The sequence below is a fragment of the Ictidomys tridecemlineatus genome, chromosome 5, assembly GCF_052094955.1.
Source record: "Ictidomys tridecemlineatus isolate mIctTri1 chromosome 5, mIctTri1.hap1, whole genome shotgun sequence".
Classification (NCBI taxonomy): domain Eukaryota; kingdom Metazoa; phylum Chordata; class Mammalia; order Rodentia; family Sciuridae; genus Ictidomys; species Ictidomys tridecemlineatus.
The window spans coordinates 176,252,841-176,268,711 of record NC_135481.1 but is presented as its reverse complement, the minus strand read 5'-3'; the positions used below and the strand labels follow the sequence as shown (position 1 = coordinate 176,268,711).

Below are 15,871 nucleotides of genomic sequence, written 5' to 3'. Positions count from 1 at the left end.
AGTGTCCAGCTCGGCTGGCTCAGGCTACACCCAGCAGGTGTTGAGGAAAGGAGGGGCCGAGCAGGAGCAGATCGCCTGGGCCCTCCCCGTGCCCACCTCGGACTTGGCGCCATGCTGGACTTGGGCCCCGGAAGCCCCGGTTCCAGGCTGGGAAAGACAGAGCTGAGGCAAGTAGGTGGGTGCGAGGTGAGGAGATGGAGAGCCTGCTCTGGACCAGGGCCGTGCATGCCTTAGACGGCCTATGTGTCAGACGGCCATCTGAAGGGAAATTGAGGCCAGGGAGAAATGCCCTTGCATCCCCAGATGGCAGAACATGGGCCTCCTTCACAGGCAGCCTGTGCACCGGCTGCAGTGGGGCAGGCTGGGAAGGACTGTGGTTGGGGCCACCTGAGCAGAGCCCCAGGTAGGAAGGGCCTGGGCAGGCTGGGGAGCAGACATTTGTGGTTAGTATTATTATTACTTTTGGTCACTCAGGTAGATGTGGGCTCTGTTGGGGCTGACTTTCCCTGTCCCTGGTGCAGTATGGAGGTCCAGGCCTACTCAAGGTTTTAGTTTTGCTGTATATGGAGTAGAATATGCATAACAGATTTTGCTATCTTAATTAATATTTGCAAAACTTCTTCATCACCCCAAACAGAAATTCTGTACCCATTAATGCCCTATCCCTCTTCTCCCCAGGCCCAGGTAACTTCAAATATACTTTCTGCCTCTACAAATTTGCCTGTTCTAGACGCAGCGTGTAAGTGGGATCAGCTATTCTGTCTCCAGCTCACTTCAATCAGCGTCACTCCTCAGGTTCATCCACAGTGTAACAGTTCTAACCTTCTTGCATTTTTATGGCTGAATAATATTCCATTGTGTGGCTAGATAACATTTTGCCTGTCCAAGGCTTTTCAAAATGTAAACCATATAAATAAGTTGTAAATCTTTTTTTTTTTTTTTTTGAGAGAGAATTTTAAGATTTATTTTTTAGTTTTCGGCAGACACAACATCTTTTTGTATGTGGTGCTGAGGATCGAACACAGGCCGCGTGCATGCCAGGCGAGCGCACTACTGCTTGAGCCACATCCCCAGCCCAAGTTGTAAATCTTTGTAATGTATCTGGATTTAAAATTGGAAATCTAACATGGTGTCGATTTCCGATTTCTTCTAAAACCTTGGAATACATGGCCACACGAGGTCAGGGCTCCGGGTGCCTCCCTCACCCGACTGCGGTGGTACCTGAGAACAGGGAGGTGGGTGCCGCCATCGGCACCAGCACCTGTCCTCTGGCAACACAGGCTCCACCCGGCAGTGAAGGAGGTGGCAGCCTCTGCTGTCAGCTGACAGAGCAGGTCATGGCCCCAGCCAGGCTTCTGACCAGGGCGAGGCCCCAGGAGTGTGGTGCGCCCTCAGCGGCCCCTGAGCACATCCGTGCTCATGCCCAGGAAGGGCAGGGTCCATCCTCCTGGAGGAAAACCGGGTCAGGGAGACAACTGATGGAGCCCTGCCCTGCTGGGCATAGGCAGCTTTTGGGATGACCCTGCGCTATCCTCAGGAGGACACTGCACCTCCTTCCCAGGGCGTGGAGGAAGGGAGAGCCCAGTATGGGCCTGGAGCCTTCCCTGAGCAGGGCTTGGCTGGGGAGTTGAAAAGGCCACAAGGCTAGGGGCACATGGGCAGTGGGTCACAGGAGCGGTACCTGCTTGGGGGAGATGAGCACAGGGGGATGAAAGGGCTTGTTTGACAGTTGGGGCCCCTTCCCACGATTCACCTTCCCAGTTAACTGGTAGGCTCACAGGTAGACCTCTGACCCCTCCCCAGGAAGGCTGACCCCTGGCTGGAGGCATCACTTTACTCTGGACCTGCACAGGGCTGACACACAGTAGATGCTCAGGAAGTACCACCAAGCAAATCTGTTCATTTCACAAATGTCCAGCCTGGTGGCTGGAGATACTGCCAGAAGACCCTTCTGTGAGGTCTGGAGGAGTTAGGTGGTCTCAGAAGTAGCTGGGCACAGGCTGGGTGACAGGGAACCGCTTGCAGGCTGGGGGAATGTGGCGGGAGGGAGCGTGGAGCCAGGCTGCCCCGAGGAGGAGGTTGCAGCAGCATGTGCAGTGTGGCCCAGGGGACCTGCGGCAGCCGAGGGGGAGGGGTGTCACTGCACGAGCTTTTCCCATCCCCCTCTGCCCAGGGCCCTGGCTGCTTGATGGGCAGCCCGGTCCCGCCCCTGGGCAGCCAGGAGACCTGCGATTGGTTGGGGCTCTAGAGCACTTGGTCGCCATGGGGACGCTCAGGAGGTGCGCGTGCCCAGTGCCCAGCACCGGGGACTAAATCTTCATAATCTGCCGGCTGGGAGGGTGGGGGTAGGGTCCAGTGCGACCCTATCCTGGAGGAAAGGGCGGCCTGACACGGTCAGGGCTCTCTATGGCCACTCCTCCCCCACTAGTGCTGGGTGCACAGCTACCAGGGCACCTGGCCCGCCACCGGGAACTACCCAGTGTTCACCTGACAGCGACCCCTGGAGTTCCGCGCAGCTTGGGCCTCTGCTGTCTGGAAGGTGGGGCGGGTGGGGAGAAGCCTGGACTTATCTGAAGATGTCGGGCCCCTGTGTTAAAGTTCAGTCTCCCGCATCCTGCAGGCAGTGCCGCGCTCTCCACAGCAGGGGGCGCCCCACCTCGGGAGAGCAGAGAGGGTACATGAAGGGACCCTGGAGCCTCCCTGGAGTAAGACTTGGCTGGGGAGTTGCAAAGGCCACAAAGCTGGGGCACACGGGCAGTGGGTCACAGGAAGGGTACCTGTGCAGACCCAGGCCCTGCTTGGGATGTCCAAGGCCACCCAGCCATGCACGGAGGGCACAGTTGAGGGTGCTATGTCTACACATAGGCTGCCCCCATGGGCTTGTGTGAGGAGAGGCATGGGTGACTGGGCCTCACAGGGCGCCATCCTGCTCTCCTGAGGCAGAGGAGGAGACGCGAGGCTCTGCTGTGGAGAGGAACCCAGAGGGCAAGGTGGCGGGGGCAGCGCAGTGGGGGTGGGGAGGGGCAATTTTGCAGCCTCTGGAGGTGCTGGGAACCTCTGGACCCTTGGGGTGGATGAGGGACTGTGGGCTCAGGGAGCAGAGACCTCTGTTCTGCACACCCTGCACCGTGGCCACTGCGCCCTGGCTCAGCCTGCGCCCTGGAGCTCCTCGTGGGGTGGACAGGAGCGCACACCCACTCTCTGGGCAGCGCAGAGCAGGGGCTCCAGGGGCTGCCATGACACCCTGCGGAGCTGGGGCGGTGGGTGTGGGACAGGCTTGACATCCAGGCCTCTCCTTCCAGACGACTCCTCCTCCGAGAGCGGCAGCGGCAATGGCTCCTCCACCCTGAACCCATCCGCGTCCAGCAGCACGCAGGGCGACCCCGCCTTCCCCGAGATGAATGGCAACGGTGCTGCTGCCCCCATGGACTTCACTGCCACCACCGAGGACCAGCCCATCAACCTATGCGACAAGCTCCCACCAGGCACTGCGATCGGCACGCCCTCCTACCCCTCAGACGGCTGCAGCGCTGATGGGCTGCGGAGCCGTGTCAAGTACGGGGTGAAGGCCACCCCCGAGGTGCGTGGCCGGGAGCCTCCGCCCCCTGGGAAACCGCGGGGTTCTCATGAGGTCGAAATGAAAGGGCATCTGCCTGAGTTTAGCTGGAGCCAGTCCCCGTGTGACCCGTAGTCAGGGTGGTGACTGTGGCCACTAAGTCATCATTTTCTGAGAGGGGCTCTGGAATGGGAGATGGCAGGTGACCTGTGTGCCTATGACCTGTCCCCTTGCTTGGGACATTCAGCACCAAAACACAGGCCTCATGCTTCCTGGATACTTTGCTTGCCTGTCCTCGTTTTCCAAATGGTACAGAGAAAGGGTGAGGCCCCAGGGAGGCAGGGGTGGAGCTCTTCCCAGGCCAGCGGGGAGAAGGTAGGCAGGGCAGGCCCCCCATCATGGGGTCACTCTCACACTTCCACGCGCCATCTTGGGGCCACTTAGGTTTCCTGCAATAGAACAGGATGGCACTGGAGGGTGCCAGTTCTCCTGGGACATCTTCCCCAGCCCTGCAGCCCTGGGCTCCCCCTTCCTGGGCTGACTGTTCTGCAGAGCGGGCGGGGTAGGTGCCAAGGCTGGCTCCCAATGGTGTCTCATGGGTACAAAGGGATGGTGCCGAGTCGTCTCTGGCCAGAGTGCTGTCTGGCAGGGTGCAGGGAACAGGCAGAGCTGCTGTTGGGGGCAGCGGGCAGGTTGGATCCTCCGGGCCCCCTAACCATTGCCTCCATGGCCACGGGTCCCTGGGGTGGGCCCAGGGCTCAGGGACCAAAGCAGTGAGAAGGGGCCATGAGTGTTACCCGTAGTTCCCACAGTCTGCTCTGGCCCAGGCAATGTGACCTGCCCAGGGCCTCATGGCCAGCCGGTAGCCAGCACTGTGCCAGGCAGGTCTTTTGACCCTCTGCTCTGTCTGGAGGGCTGGGGCCCTTCCTTTCAGCTTGTGTATGGAAGAGGAGACAGGCAGCACCAGAATGCTGGCCCCAGGGGTCTGGTCACCAGAGCCTGGGGCAGCAGTGGAGGAAGGCCCGCAGCACCCGGTGCCAGGCTGTGTCTTCACTGATGTGCTCCTTGAGGCTGGGGTCCCTCCAGGATATGTCACAGAACATCACAGCACCTGACCTGCAGCTGTGTTCCCAGAGCCCAGCTCCTCACCTGCTAGATGCCAGCCTCTTGCAGAGCAAGTGCCAGGAAGTCGGGAGAGGGCACAGATGCCGCCCTTCTAACAGGCTAATGATAGCAATCCCCGAGTAAGGCCCTGAGGCAGGGGCAGGGCAGGTGGTGTGGGGCTGGACACAGGTAGAGAGAAAGGGTGAGGCCCCAGGGATGGGAGCAAGAGCCACGTACTCAGGAAAGTGACGTGCGCCCTGGATGGAGGGGCACATGGAGCCTGCTCGGCTGCAGGAGTTGGGCGGGTGGGCGGGCTGGGTCTGACTCCCTCTCCTGCTTCTGCCCACACGTCCTCACGGGGGGCCCCAGTGTCTCCTTGTGGGCATACAGAGCCCTGAGCACTCCAGAAACCCACTCTGCCTGTCAGCCCTTCGCCGGGGCTGTTTCCCCTCCCAGCTCATCTGTCTCTCCTCCTCGACAGACATACACACGCTGCTTTGGTGACAGCTTGGTTGTCAACTCAGGATAGCAGCCCCTTGGGGATCAGAAAGGAATCCCAGAAGCCAAAACAGATCCTGGCACACGGAAGGGTGGGCTGGGAGTCCTCTGTGTCCCTCAAGCAGTGTGGCAGGGCCTAGTGTGGGCACTGTGTGCAGGAAACCACTGCCCCCCCTTGCCTCCAGGGGGAAAGGTCAGGAAGGGTGTTGGGCAGGATTGCTGCACCCATGTCACAGATGAAGGGAGCTGGAGAGGGGAGATTTGCTCAGGGCCTTGAAGCGTGGGTTCCCAAGTCCCTGTGGCCTATAGGGGACCATGCTAGCAGCCACAGGCTGACTGACCCTTTGCTTCCTGCCTCCCGCCAGTCCCCACCTTACAGCTCTGGGAGCTACGACTCCATCAAGACTGAGGTCAGTGGCTGCCCTGAAGACCTGACTGTGGGCCGGGCCCCCACAGCAGACGATGATGATGATGACCATGACGACCACGAGGACAATGACAAGATGAATGACTCTGAGGGAATGGACCCCGAGCGCCTCAAGGCCTTCAACGTGAGCATTGGGCAGGGCCAGCGTTGGGGGGTGCGGGCAGGGACAGCCGTCCTGAGAGCCTGTGTCCCCCACAGATGTTTGTGCGCCTCTTCGTGGACGAGAACCTGGACCGCATGGTGCCCATCTCCAAGCAGCCCAAGGAGAAGATCCAGGCCATCATCGAGTCCTGCAGCCGGCAGTTCCCCGAGTTCCAGGAGCGGGCCCGCAAGCGCATCCGCACGTACCTCAAGTCCTGCCGGCGCATGAAGAAGAACGGCATGGAGATGGTGAGCTCTCCCCCACGGCGCCCCTCTGGCCCCCCAGCCCCAGCCCGGGGTCCTGAGCGTCCCACAGCCAGGCGCCTGGCCCAGAACCCACCGGCAGCCCTAGAAGCAGGTCCCTTGACTCCTGTTTTAAATGGGGAACCTGCTGGAAAGGCTGCCTGGTCCTGGACCCCCACCCTGGGCCAGGCCTCTGCCCGCACCATCACCAGCTTGCTGCCCCTTCTACCTGCAGACCAGACCCACGCCGCCCCATCTAACCTCCGCCATGGCAGAGAACATCCTCGCTGCCGCCTGCGAGAGCGAGACCAGGAAAGCCGCCAAGAGGATGCGCCTGGAGATCTACCAGTCCTCGCAGGTGCCTGCTCCGCCAGTTCCTGGGCTGCGCCCACGGGGGGCCACCAGTTACCCTACGGTGGGCCAAAGGACAGAGGGGACAGTGCCCAGAAGTGGTGGGGGAGTCACAGAGGCCCTGCAGAACTTGTGACAGGGAGTCAGACTTCATCCCAAGACCAGAGGACCTGGAAAGGGTCATTGCTGTGGCAGTGACCATCTGCAGAGTGAGGGAGGTGGCTGGGGGAGGTGACCCCCAGGGAGCAGGAACAGGTCAAACCGGGGGTTCAGCTGTTGTGGAACCTGTGCCCAGGGACCTTGGCTGGGTCTGCTGCACCCTGGCTCCCCAGCACCACCCTCTCGCCTCTGCAGGACGAGCCCATAGCCCTGGACAAGCAGCACTCCCGGGACTCCGCAGCCATCACCCACTCCACCTACTCACTGCCAGCCTCCTCCTACTCCCAGGACCCTGTGTACGTCAACGGCAGCCTCAACTACAGCTACCGTGGCTACGGGGCCTTGAGCAGCAACCTGCAGCCCCCGGCTTCCCTCCAGACAGGAAATCACAGTAACGGTGAGTGGGGCCCTCGGCTCTGGCTCCCTGACCAGCTCCCAGCCCATCTGCCCAGCAGCCTCAGGGAGGCCCAGGGCAGGGGAAGCAGAGGCCAGTGAGGAGGTGACGACCGTTCCATCAGCTGAACTAGTGCCTGGATTGGACAGCCTGGAAACCCTCAGCTGGGCAAAATGGAGAACCTCCCTCTCCCTCTCACCTCCATAGCATTGCCCAAGTCTCCCTCCGGCACTGCCGTCACCTCCCCCTTGCTCCTGTGTAGGGCCCCTATGGGCACAGGCTCCGGCCAAGGCCCTGCTGTTTACCCACCTTGGATCCTCCGCACCCCTACTTAGTACACAATGACCGAGGCCCGGTGAGTAGGTCATATTGTGCTGGCCCGGGCCTGGGCCACCAGGCAGCTCAGGAAGGCAAGCCTCTCCAGGCGTTGGCTCCTGGCCTTACCTGTGAAGTGACAGCTTTGTTCACCAGGTGCTGGGCCTCAGCCTGGCTCCGGGGCCTCTGGGCACACACTTAAGTCATGCGGGGCGATGTTTAGCTGTTGGTTCCTTCAGCTCCATGCCCCTTGGCTGGTGCCTCAGGTACAGTCCAGGTAGCTCTGCTGTGGGTGACAGGTGGATAGGGAGGAACGGCCCGTGCACAGACCTTGATGCGGGGACAGAGCAGGGACCATCTACACTGGAGGGAGGCACTGGCACAGGGCCTCAAGGGCCAGGCATCAGGTTGTGCTCTGGCGGGGCAGAGGGGCACCCAGGGTGGGCTTTTAGCTTGGAAAGGCTGTGCATTGTGCTGGGTCTTGGTCACTGTCTGTCCCTGTGGGGAGATTTGGAGGGAGAGGCAGTGTTCCTGGAGGCTGTCAGAGGTCAGAGAGAGGGGAGAGGGGCCGCCTGTGGGTGGCGCCCTGGAGCCAGGTCTGGGCTGAAGGTGCCTGTGCATTCTTAAAGTCCTGTCCTTGACTCTGAGACCTCCATTGTCTCTGAGCAGCAAGGGAGAGTCCCTAGCCACAAGAGAAGGCCAGGCTGTCCCGACACCACCTTCATCCGAAGCCTGCAGCAGCCTGGCTCCCCACACTCACCGCGCCCCCAAGTGGGGAAGTACATGTGGGTCCCTGGAAGATTCCTGCCTGGGCTTAACCTCTCATCCCTCCCTAATGCCTCTTAGCCTAAAATAAGAAGGCTGCCTGGCCCTAATCCCTGAGGCCAGGCCAGACAGGCCAGCTCAGGAAGGGCTGGAGCAGCCACCCAGGGAAAGCATCCTGCCGAGTGGCCCCCTTGGTGAAGTGTCTGAATGGGGCCCAGAATTGGGAGGGTGAAACCCCTTTCCACTTATATGGGAATCTGGGGCCCAGCCAGACAGATAGGAACGGCCTGGTCCCTCACTGATAGTGCATGATGGTGGCAGGTGTCCACTGGCACAGCCAGCGTAGCCTGCCACAGGGCTGCAGCTGCTGGGCTCTCTCATGGGTGTGGGGCCTTCTGCCCTCCCACCACATCCACACCTGCCAGAGAGGCCCAGACAGCAGCCCAGTCTGTTCTTGGACACAGGCCTTAGAGGCTTGGCCCCTGTGCATCCCAGAGCCTTGGTCTCCCATCTCTGAATACTGTGGCTCCTTCGAGGCGGGTGGCAAGGTCACAGGGCCAGCCCCTGTCCTGTGACCACTCATTTGGAGAACACTGTCTGGATTCCATTCCAGCAGTTGGAGGAGACGACAGGCAGCCTGTGGGTGCAGAGCCACCAGCCCCACCACTTCCACGGCAGCAGTCCTCAGTGCCTGCCCAGCAGGATGGCCCCTTGGTAGCGGCCACAAGGTGCCTCGGCTCCTCACTCTGCTCACCGTGTCGGCACCCAGAGATGGTGATGAGCTTAGGTAGAGCCCAGCCTGCGGTCTGCCTACGGCGCTGGGTAGTTCACCCTGCCTCCCCACCAGCCCACGGCAGCTACCGGCAACCTGATCACCCACCGTGACCAGAGCCTGGTGGGGCTGTCTCCAGGTCACACTGGCTGCAGGAAATGGAGACCTTCTTTCCGGGCTTTAGCTACAGCCAAGGAGAGAAAGAAGGAAAGCTCTGCGCACAGCCTTGAGTGGTGATGGGACAGGATCTGGGGACAGAGGGAGGAAAGAGGAACCCCAGGGCCACTGCTCATGTTAGCCGTAGCAGGTGGCGCTGGCCACCTCTGAGCATTGCTTGGAAGGAACCAGAGCCGTACAGAAGCAGCTCTGGAGAGCACAGGAAGGGGTGGCCTCCTCCCCCCTTGGTGTCCTGCCCTGCAACAATAGCCAGGAGCTGTCAGAGGCCGCCAGCCTGGGGCCTGTCCCCTGCGCCTGGCTGCTGCACACAGCCTGCTCCTAACTCCTGGGTTTGATTTTAATGGTCTTGACTGTCCCCTGAGCTCTCAATTCCAAGGACATTCTTTAGCAAACCAGTTCCTTGGATCTTCTTGTTGTTCATGTTCTGTGGCCAGAATGTGACAACCATAGACCCCAACTTCCTTCCCCATTTGGGGACCACAGCAGCTTCTGTTTAGTGGCAGTGAAATTTCCATAATTTATCCCAAAGATTACTTTTAGTTGTGTCTTCGTAGGGCATGAGCACTGCCACTGCACTGGAGCACGAGGGAGCTGGCTGTCAGCCCCAGGGCAGCAGGGTGGTAGCTGAAAGCCCAGAACAGCCTCACACGCCCATAGGATAGCCTGGGTGGGGGGCTTGGGGAAGGGCCAGGAGGGGAGGGCAGGGGCCAAGCCAGCTCCCACCTCCCCACGGCTCCCCCTCTGACTCCCTTCCTGCTGAACACCTTGCAGGGGCTTTTCCAGCGGCAGCGTTTCTGCTTCTGCCAGAACCTGTGCAGAAAGCCCCAGGCCTGGTGGAAGCCTGTCCTCATGGGCTGGACGTGGCAGTCAGGCTTCTGCAGGCTGCGAAACCCCTCAACCCCTCCAGCCTGTGCTGAGTCTTGCACAAGCCTCACCACAGCTCCTCTCTCAAGAGCCTCCTGGTTTTGCACACGGGGGATCTGAGACTTAGAGAAGTTGAGAAATTGCCAGTGAAGTAGCAGAGAGGGACTTGAATCCTGCAGCTCAGTTTCAAAGCCAGCAGCCCACTCCACGGAAAGGCCAAGACCAGACAGGGCCTGGTGGTTCCCCTCTCCCAAAACACCCATCATGTTTCAGAAGACCTGGGGGTGTCTCTGCTGCCACCATCCACCAGCAGAGGGCAGACCGCAGACCATTTCCCCAGGAAACCTCTCTGGGCCCTGCCCTGCCTGACCATTGGATCCTCTCACACCCACTGGACACCCTCTCTTGTCCCAGGACGACTAACTTTCCTCCTCACACAGGCACAAAAGAACTCAGCTAGGCACAGCCATGCAGGCCAGGAATCCCAGCTACTCAGGAGGCTGAGGCTCAGCAGGAAGAGGCTGGTGGCACTCAGCCCCTTCCTCCACTCACATGCACCACAGCCCCTCCTGGGGGTGTGTTCCACCTGACCAAGCTGGGATATGGGCCTTTTTTTTTTTTTGGCTTTATCCCAATCAGAGCCCACCCTATCTGAGCACATCCTGGTATTATTCTCTGGTCCCCCTCATGGCGACTCCTGGGCTTTCCACACACCCTGGTCACTGTCAGTGTGCTAAGTGCCCTACATGTCTCCCCTCCCAACCTACCTGTGTGGGAGGAAAGGCACACAAATCCAGTCCCACACCAGCACCATTATTCCTGTTCCCAAGCACAGCTCTCCACCTGAGGCTTCAGGTTGGTGGAATGTTCCTTTTCCTTTGCACCTGGGGATGAAAGCAGGGATGTATCTGTTGGGAGTCCTCAGGAGGCAGCACAGAGCATGGTCATTGCCAGGGAGCTGGGGTTGGAGTCCTGCTCTGCCTAATGCCAAAGCCTGTGCACCTGGCACATGCCTCTGCCCCCAGTATTTGTAACGTGATTTGCACGGGTATTTGCAATGTGATCTTGGACAAACCTCTCACTCTCCTTTGTACCAAAGACCCTCCTCCTCTTTGCCAGATTGCACTGACAGCCCTTTTCGAGTGCAAGTCCTATTCCCAGCAAGAGGTACAACCATCAGGGAGACAGGCAAGGTCCCTTAGACTCAGTGCCCAGCTCACAGCCAGCACCCAGGATGTGCCCCTCCCAGATGCCGTATGGGGGTCTGTTCCCGCTTTACCTTCTTTTCCTCTCCACAGGGCCCACAGACCTCAGCATGAAAGGTGGGGCCTCCACCACCTCCACCACCCCCACGCCCACCCCCTCCAGTAACAGCACCAGCAGGACCATGCCCACCGCTCAGCTCAGCCCCACGGAGATCAGCGCTGTGCGGCAGCTCATTGCTGGCTACCGAGAGTCTGCGGCCTTCCTGCTGCGCTCTGCAGATGAACTGGAAAACCTCATTTTACAGCAGAACTGACCCCACTGGCACATGGAGTGCACTACCCTGGGGAAGGAGGCTGTCCCCCAGCCCGGACCCGGCTTCCTGTCTCACCAGTTGGTACATTTTGTTTTCCAAAAGAGGTGGGATCCAAAAGAGCTGTTTCTAGCCACACTCCAAGCACCTGAGACTTTGGGCACAAGGACACTTTTTTTTCTTTTTCTTTTTTTTTTTTTTTTTAATCTCACCACACGGGTGCTCTGACCTGCTTGGAGAGGCCCACAGGGCAGCTCTGGAAGGGTTGGAGCCCCCTGACAAGGCGCTGGGGCTGCAGCTCTGTTTAGAATCACCTTCGTGGACCCTGATGTTAGAATCCCACCCCCAGATAATTACCTTTCAAGTCTTAGGTGAGCAGAATTGCATATTTATTGAGAAAAAGCAAAGTGGACCCTTTTTCCCCTCTCCCCTTAGTAATTTATTTTTCTGAAAATGGATTCTTTTGTGTTTGTACAGATTTGCCAGTCTGTGTCTGTCTGATCAGAAGGACGTATCCCTTACCTAACATTCCATAGCACTACACTGATGCAGGCCGGGGGCCAGCAGGGGTGGGCGGGAGCCAGGCCGGTTGTCCCTCTGAGTGCCCAGTGCACCCTAGGGAAGGCCACCACCCCTCGACCAGGCTGTCCTGTTGCAGATCCCAGGGACACAGCCAGGTACCGCCAAGCTGGAGGACCTCGCCCACACCCACTGCAAAGCAAAACAAAAAGGCACCCCACCCACTCTACAGAGCCCCGTCACACGGCCACCTGTACTCTACCTCACACTCCAGCGTGGGCTTTTTCCAGGACGTGCCCCGAGCCTGTTCTGAACGGCTGTCTCCCCAACTCCCCCACACACAATGTGTCTGCCTAGGAGGTAAGTCAGGCTGGGTGTCCAGGAGCCAGAGCCCACAGAGGGTCCTGTCCTTCACAGCCAGCAGCTTGCAGTCCTCTGGCCCTCGCAGCTGCCTGACAGGACAGAGTGCTGGAGAGAGCAGTCGGTCAGCAGGGCAGTGGCCTTCACCTTGTCGCACAGGCCAGGGGCCTTCCTAACTGCTGAGAAAAGCTGTCAGGCAGCTGTGAGTTCCTGTGTGGACTGCAGCTCCCACCCCCTCGCCCCCTGATTGCAGTCAGTGGAAGTGGAGAAGCCACCTGGGTTCTCCTAGGATTGGTCCTTCTGGAAGGCCCAGTCCTGGATGGAACCCAGAGTCCCTGGAGTGTGAAAAGGGCAAAAAGAAAAAAGCTGGCCTGGTTTCCCTCCTCCTCGATAGGCACTTCCTCCTGCTCAGTGCAATACCGACCAGTGCTGCTAAACCAGGGACTCCCGGACCTCAGCAGGCCCAGAGGCCCTCCACACAACACTCCGTAGCCATGACTGCAGCTCTCTGCTGCCTGCCCCTGCCCAGAGCCGGCAGAAGCCCTGTTGCCTTTCTTCCCTTAGAGCAAAGAGACCCCAGGGGAGCCAGGGCCAAGTGGACCCTAGGACGCCAGAGAGAGCCACTTGATCCCAGAGCAGGTACCCCTTCCCAAACCAGCTTTTCTGCAGCCAACTGCCTGTTGCAGCCCTGGCCGCTGCCCCAGCACTATGTCAGACCACCCCTCAGGACAGCAGGCAGGTGCAGGGTGGTGCAGACGCCCACCCTGCTTAGATCCAGAAACTGCAAGGCAAGGTGCTGCATCCCAGGCACACCTCCACCTGCGGTCAGGGTGGCCTCCCAAGTGGCCTCTATGATGCCCACCCAGCCACACCACCTCTGCCTTCCAAATGACCGATCCCTAGGTCTCTGGTCGGGGCCAGGACACCTGACACCCCCTTCCTCAGCACAGCACAAGCTCCAGTGCCCAGGCCTCTCCCACACCTGGCCATCCACGTGCCCAGTCCCCTGCCTGCTCAGTACGACTCCCTGACATATGAATTTGTGTACATATTTATTTTTGTGTGTGAACAATAATACAAAGTAATCAGTAGACGTTTTGCAAAATGTTACCCCAGGCAATTTGTGAAAATCTTAATGTTAAAACCTGGCAGAGACAATCGCCACCCTAGAATTCCTGTTGCTTAATGTGTCATTTCTCCTCCCAGAGGCAGAACCAAGCTAGGCACAAACAGGTTGCATTTCTTGGCAGACAGGAGAAAGACTGCAAAGGGGTTCCTCCCTCCACCCCAGCAGAACACCATCTAAAGATCAGCATAAGCTGCTCTTGAACTTCTAGTACCCTGAGCGCAAGGTGTCGCCACGGGCCGCCTCAGCAAACCTCAGTGCTGTGGTGTGGGCCTGGTCCAAGTGTTTTAAAGTAAAAGGGAACAAATGCCAGTGCCGGTCCATTGGGACCTCAGGACCATGGATTCTGCCACACTGACCCCATAGAAGCTATACCTGAAGTCCCAGAGATGGCTGACCCAGGAGCAGGTCACTGTGTGAACAGGGTTCCACTAACTCGTTCACAGTCAGGGAACTTGTTCTGTTCTACTTTGGTTTTAAAAGATGCAGCTTCAAGCCTTCCCTTCACTCCTGACTTGGAGGGTGCCACAGGGCCAGCCCAGGACTCAGCTTGCTGCTCTCCATCCTCCCTGAGAGACTGCCTTCTGCCCGAGGGCATACCTTCTGGAGGGACTCAGAGCACCAAGTAGTCGCTGAGGATCTGAGTTTAAAAGGAAATGCAAGAGTAGGATACACAATCCCAGAGTCTGCAGGGTCGACTCCATAAGAAGCAGAATTGGAGAAGCGGGCACTTGGTCTGACCAGTAGGTCATCTCACAGACCAGTGGTGGTGTGACCCCATCTGAAATTATTTTTCTGTCATCACTCATACCAATGACAGTTTATTCCCAAGTCAGTGTTGGGGGAGAGGGACGGGCAGGGCTAGGAGGGTCTCAGAGCATTTCAAACAGGTGGAACCCATCCATCCCTCCCTATTCTCAAGGGCCACGCATGACTCCAGGGGTGGTTATAGGATTAACTACCAATTCATTTTCAAAATGCTGCTTTGAACTCAGAGGGTTGATACTTTTAATTTGTAATTTTTTGTAAGACTTTTTACAAGATTAGTAAAGTATTTCACCAGAATACCAGTTTCAATCCGTCCGTGGTCTGATTTTTATATAATTTAGTGGTGCTTTAGAAACTTTGTTTTCGTTGTTTCTGAGCTCAACAGCTCAATCCTTTTCGCCTGTATCTACCTAAGACCAATGTGAACCTTTGTATTTTTGCTCCTAATTTTGGACTCAGTGAAAGTGTACTGTTTACATGTACAGACGCCCCAGTCCCTGTGTGTCCTGCAAGACTCGCCCTTGAGGAGGAAGATGCACCTCACTAAGCTCATCTGCTTAGCAAAGCCACAAAACAAAAACCTCTCACTTTTTACCCATTTCTACCTAAAATTAAAAAAAAAAAAAAAAAAACCTACACCACAGATTTGCTGGAAAACACTCCACCTGGTAGATGGCCCATGTGCCTCTATCGTGTGCCCACTTAGGAGCAGGGGTCAGGAGCAAGCCCTCCTACTGGTGGTGGTGGATCGCCGCACAGATGACAGGCGAACGCAGGTCTGCCCATTCTGGGATGAACAGTTCTCCAGGCGGCCCGGCCATGGGAAAGTCAAGATGACTCGCATGGCCTTCGGGATCAAGCCAACCAGGATTTAGGCTCAACTCGTGAGGTCATCAAGCCTCTAGCATAATTTAGACCTGCTTTGGAAGCATGTGAGTTCCGCATCTGAGACTCTGGCTCTCAGTGCAGAGGGTACAAGCCTTTCTCCAGGGCTGCTCTGGAGGCAGCTTGGTAGCGAGCCACCACACCTGGGGAGGGGCCAGGGCTCCAAGGCAGTTAAGCATATGGCACTTATGGCAAGCAGCAGATGGCACCAACTTTTAAAGGTGACTCTTTGTTAATCAATGGCTTCACCTCTAAATTATATTTTTACAGATATGCACCTATGCAACTTAACGTGGCTCTCCTAAGCAGGTGAGGACTTCCTCCTCAATGCTCTCTATATAAAAAGTATTTGTGTTCTGTACAGTGAGTTTTTCCAGTAAATGTGGCTTAATATTTTAATTCTTAGAATGTGTCTTCTGCGTGATGCGACTAAATTCTGTTTTGTTTGTGGAATGACTAGCACAGGCCGACTCCCTCTCTCCCTCACTTAACAGAAGACCAATGAGCTGTTAATCGAGCTGTTATCTCCATGGTATTACTGCTAAATGCACTGATTTCATAAGTATGTGGAATCCTTTTCCTTTGGAATCTGTATATCATATATAAGACTGAATCTACTTAATAAACACTGAACAAACTGAGTGCTGAGCTTCCACTGTGTCCTACTGACGGCAGCATGGCCAACCAGCTCTCTTGTTCTTCAGGACTCAGTTTGAAAATAAAACAGGAAGATTTACCATTTTCTAACCAATAATCTGGCACACGCACATTCAGTTCCTCAGGAAGCTTTGGAGCTTGGGACGTGGCTCAGTAGTGAAGCACTCCATCCCCAGGATCCCTAGCACCACACACAATCCTTCCAAGTTTTGTTTTTTTGGCTCGACCACTGAGCCACACCCCCAGCCCCATTTTGTATTTTATTCAGAGACAG

General features: G+C 57.6%; 1 protein-coding gene across 6 annotated transcripts in view; it reads left to right on the top strand.

Annotated features, from left to right (window-relative positions):
- The window catches only part of Nol4l (nucleolar protein 4 like), a 113,201-nt gene extending 97,620 nt beyond the window's left edge, over positions 1–15,581 (top strand). For all 6 annotated transcript variants that reach the window (XM_078051595.1, XM_078051594.1, XM_078051598.1 and 3 more), the window contains 6 exons: positions 3,303–3,580; positions 5,524–5,709; positions 5,784–5,975; positions 6,205–6,327; positions 6,675–6,876; positions 11,065–15,581. In XM_078051595.1, the coding sequence (XP_077907721.1) occupies positions 3,303–3,580; positions 5,524–5,709; positions 5,784–5,975; positions 6,205–6,327; positions 6,675–6,876; positions 11,065–11,285 (1,202 nt within the window). In that variant the 3' untranslated portion in view covers positions 11,286–15,581. The remainder of the gene's footprint in view (positions 1–3,302; positions 3,581–5,523; positions 5,710–5,783; positions 5,976–6,204; positions 6,328–6,674; positions 6,877–11,064) is intronic.
- Positions 15,582–15,871: the final 290 nt, after the last annotated feature.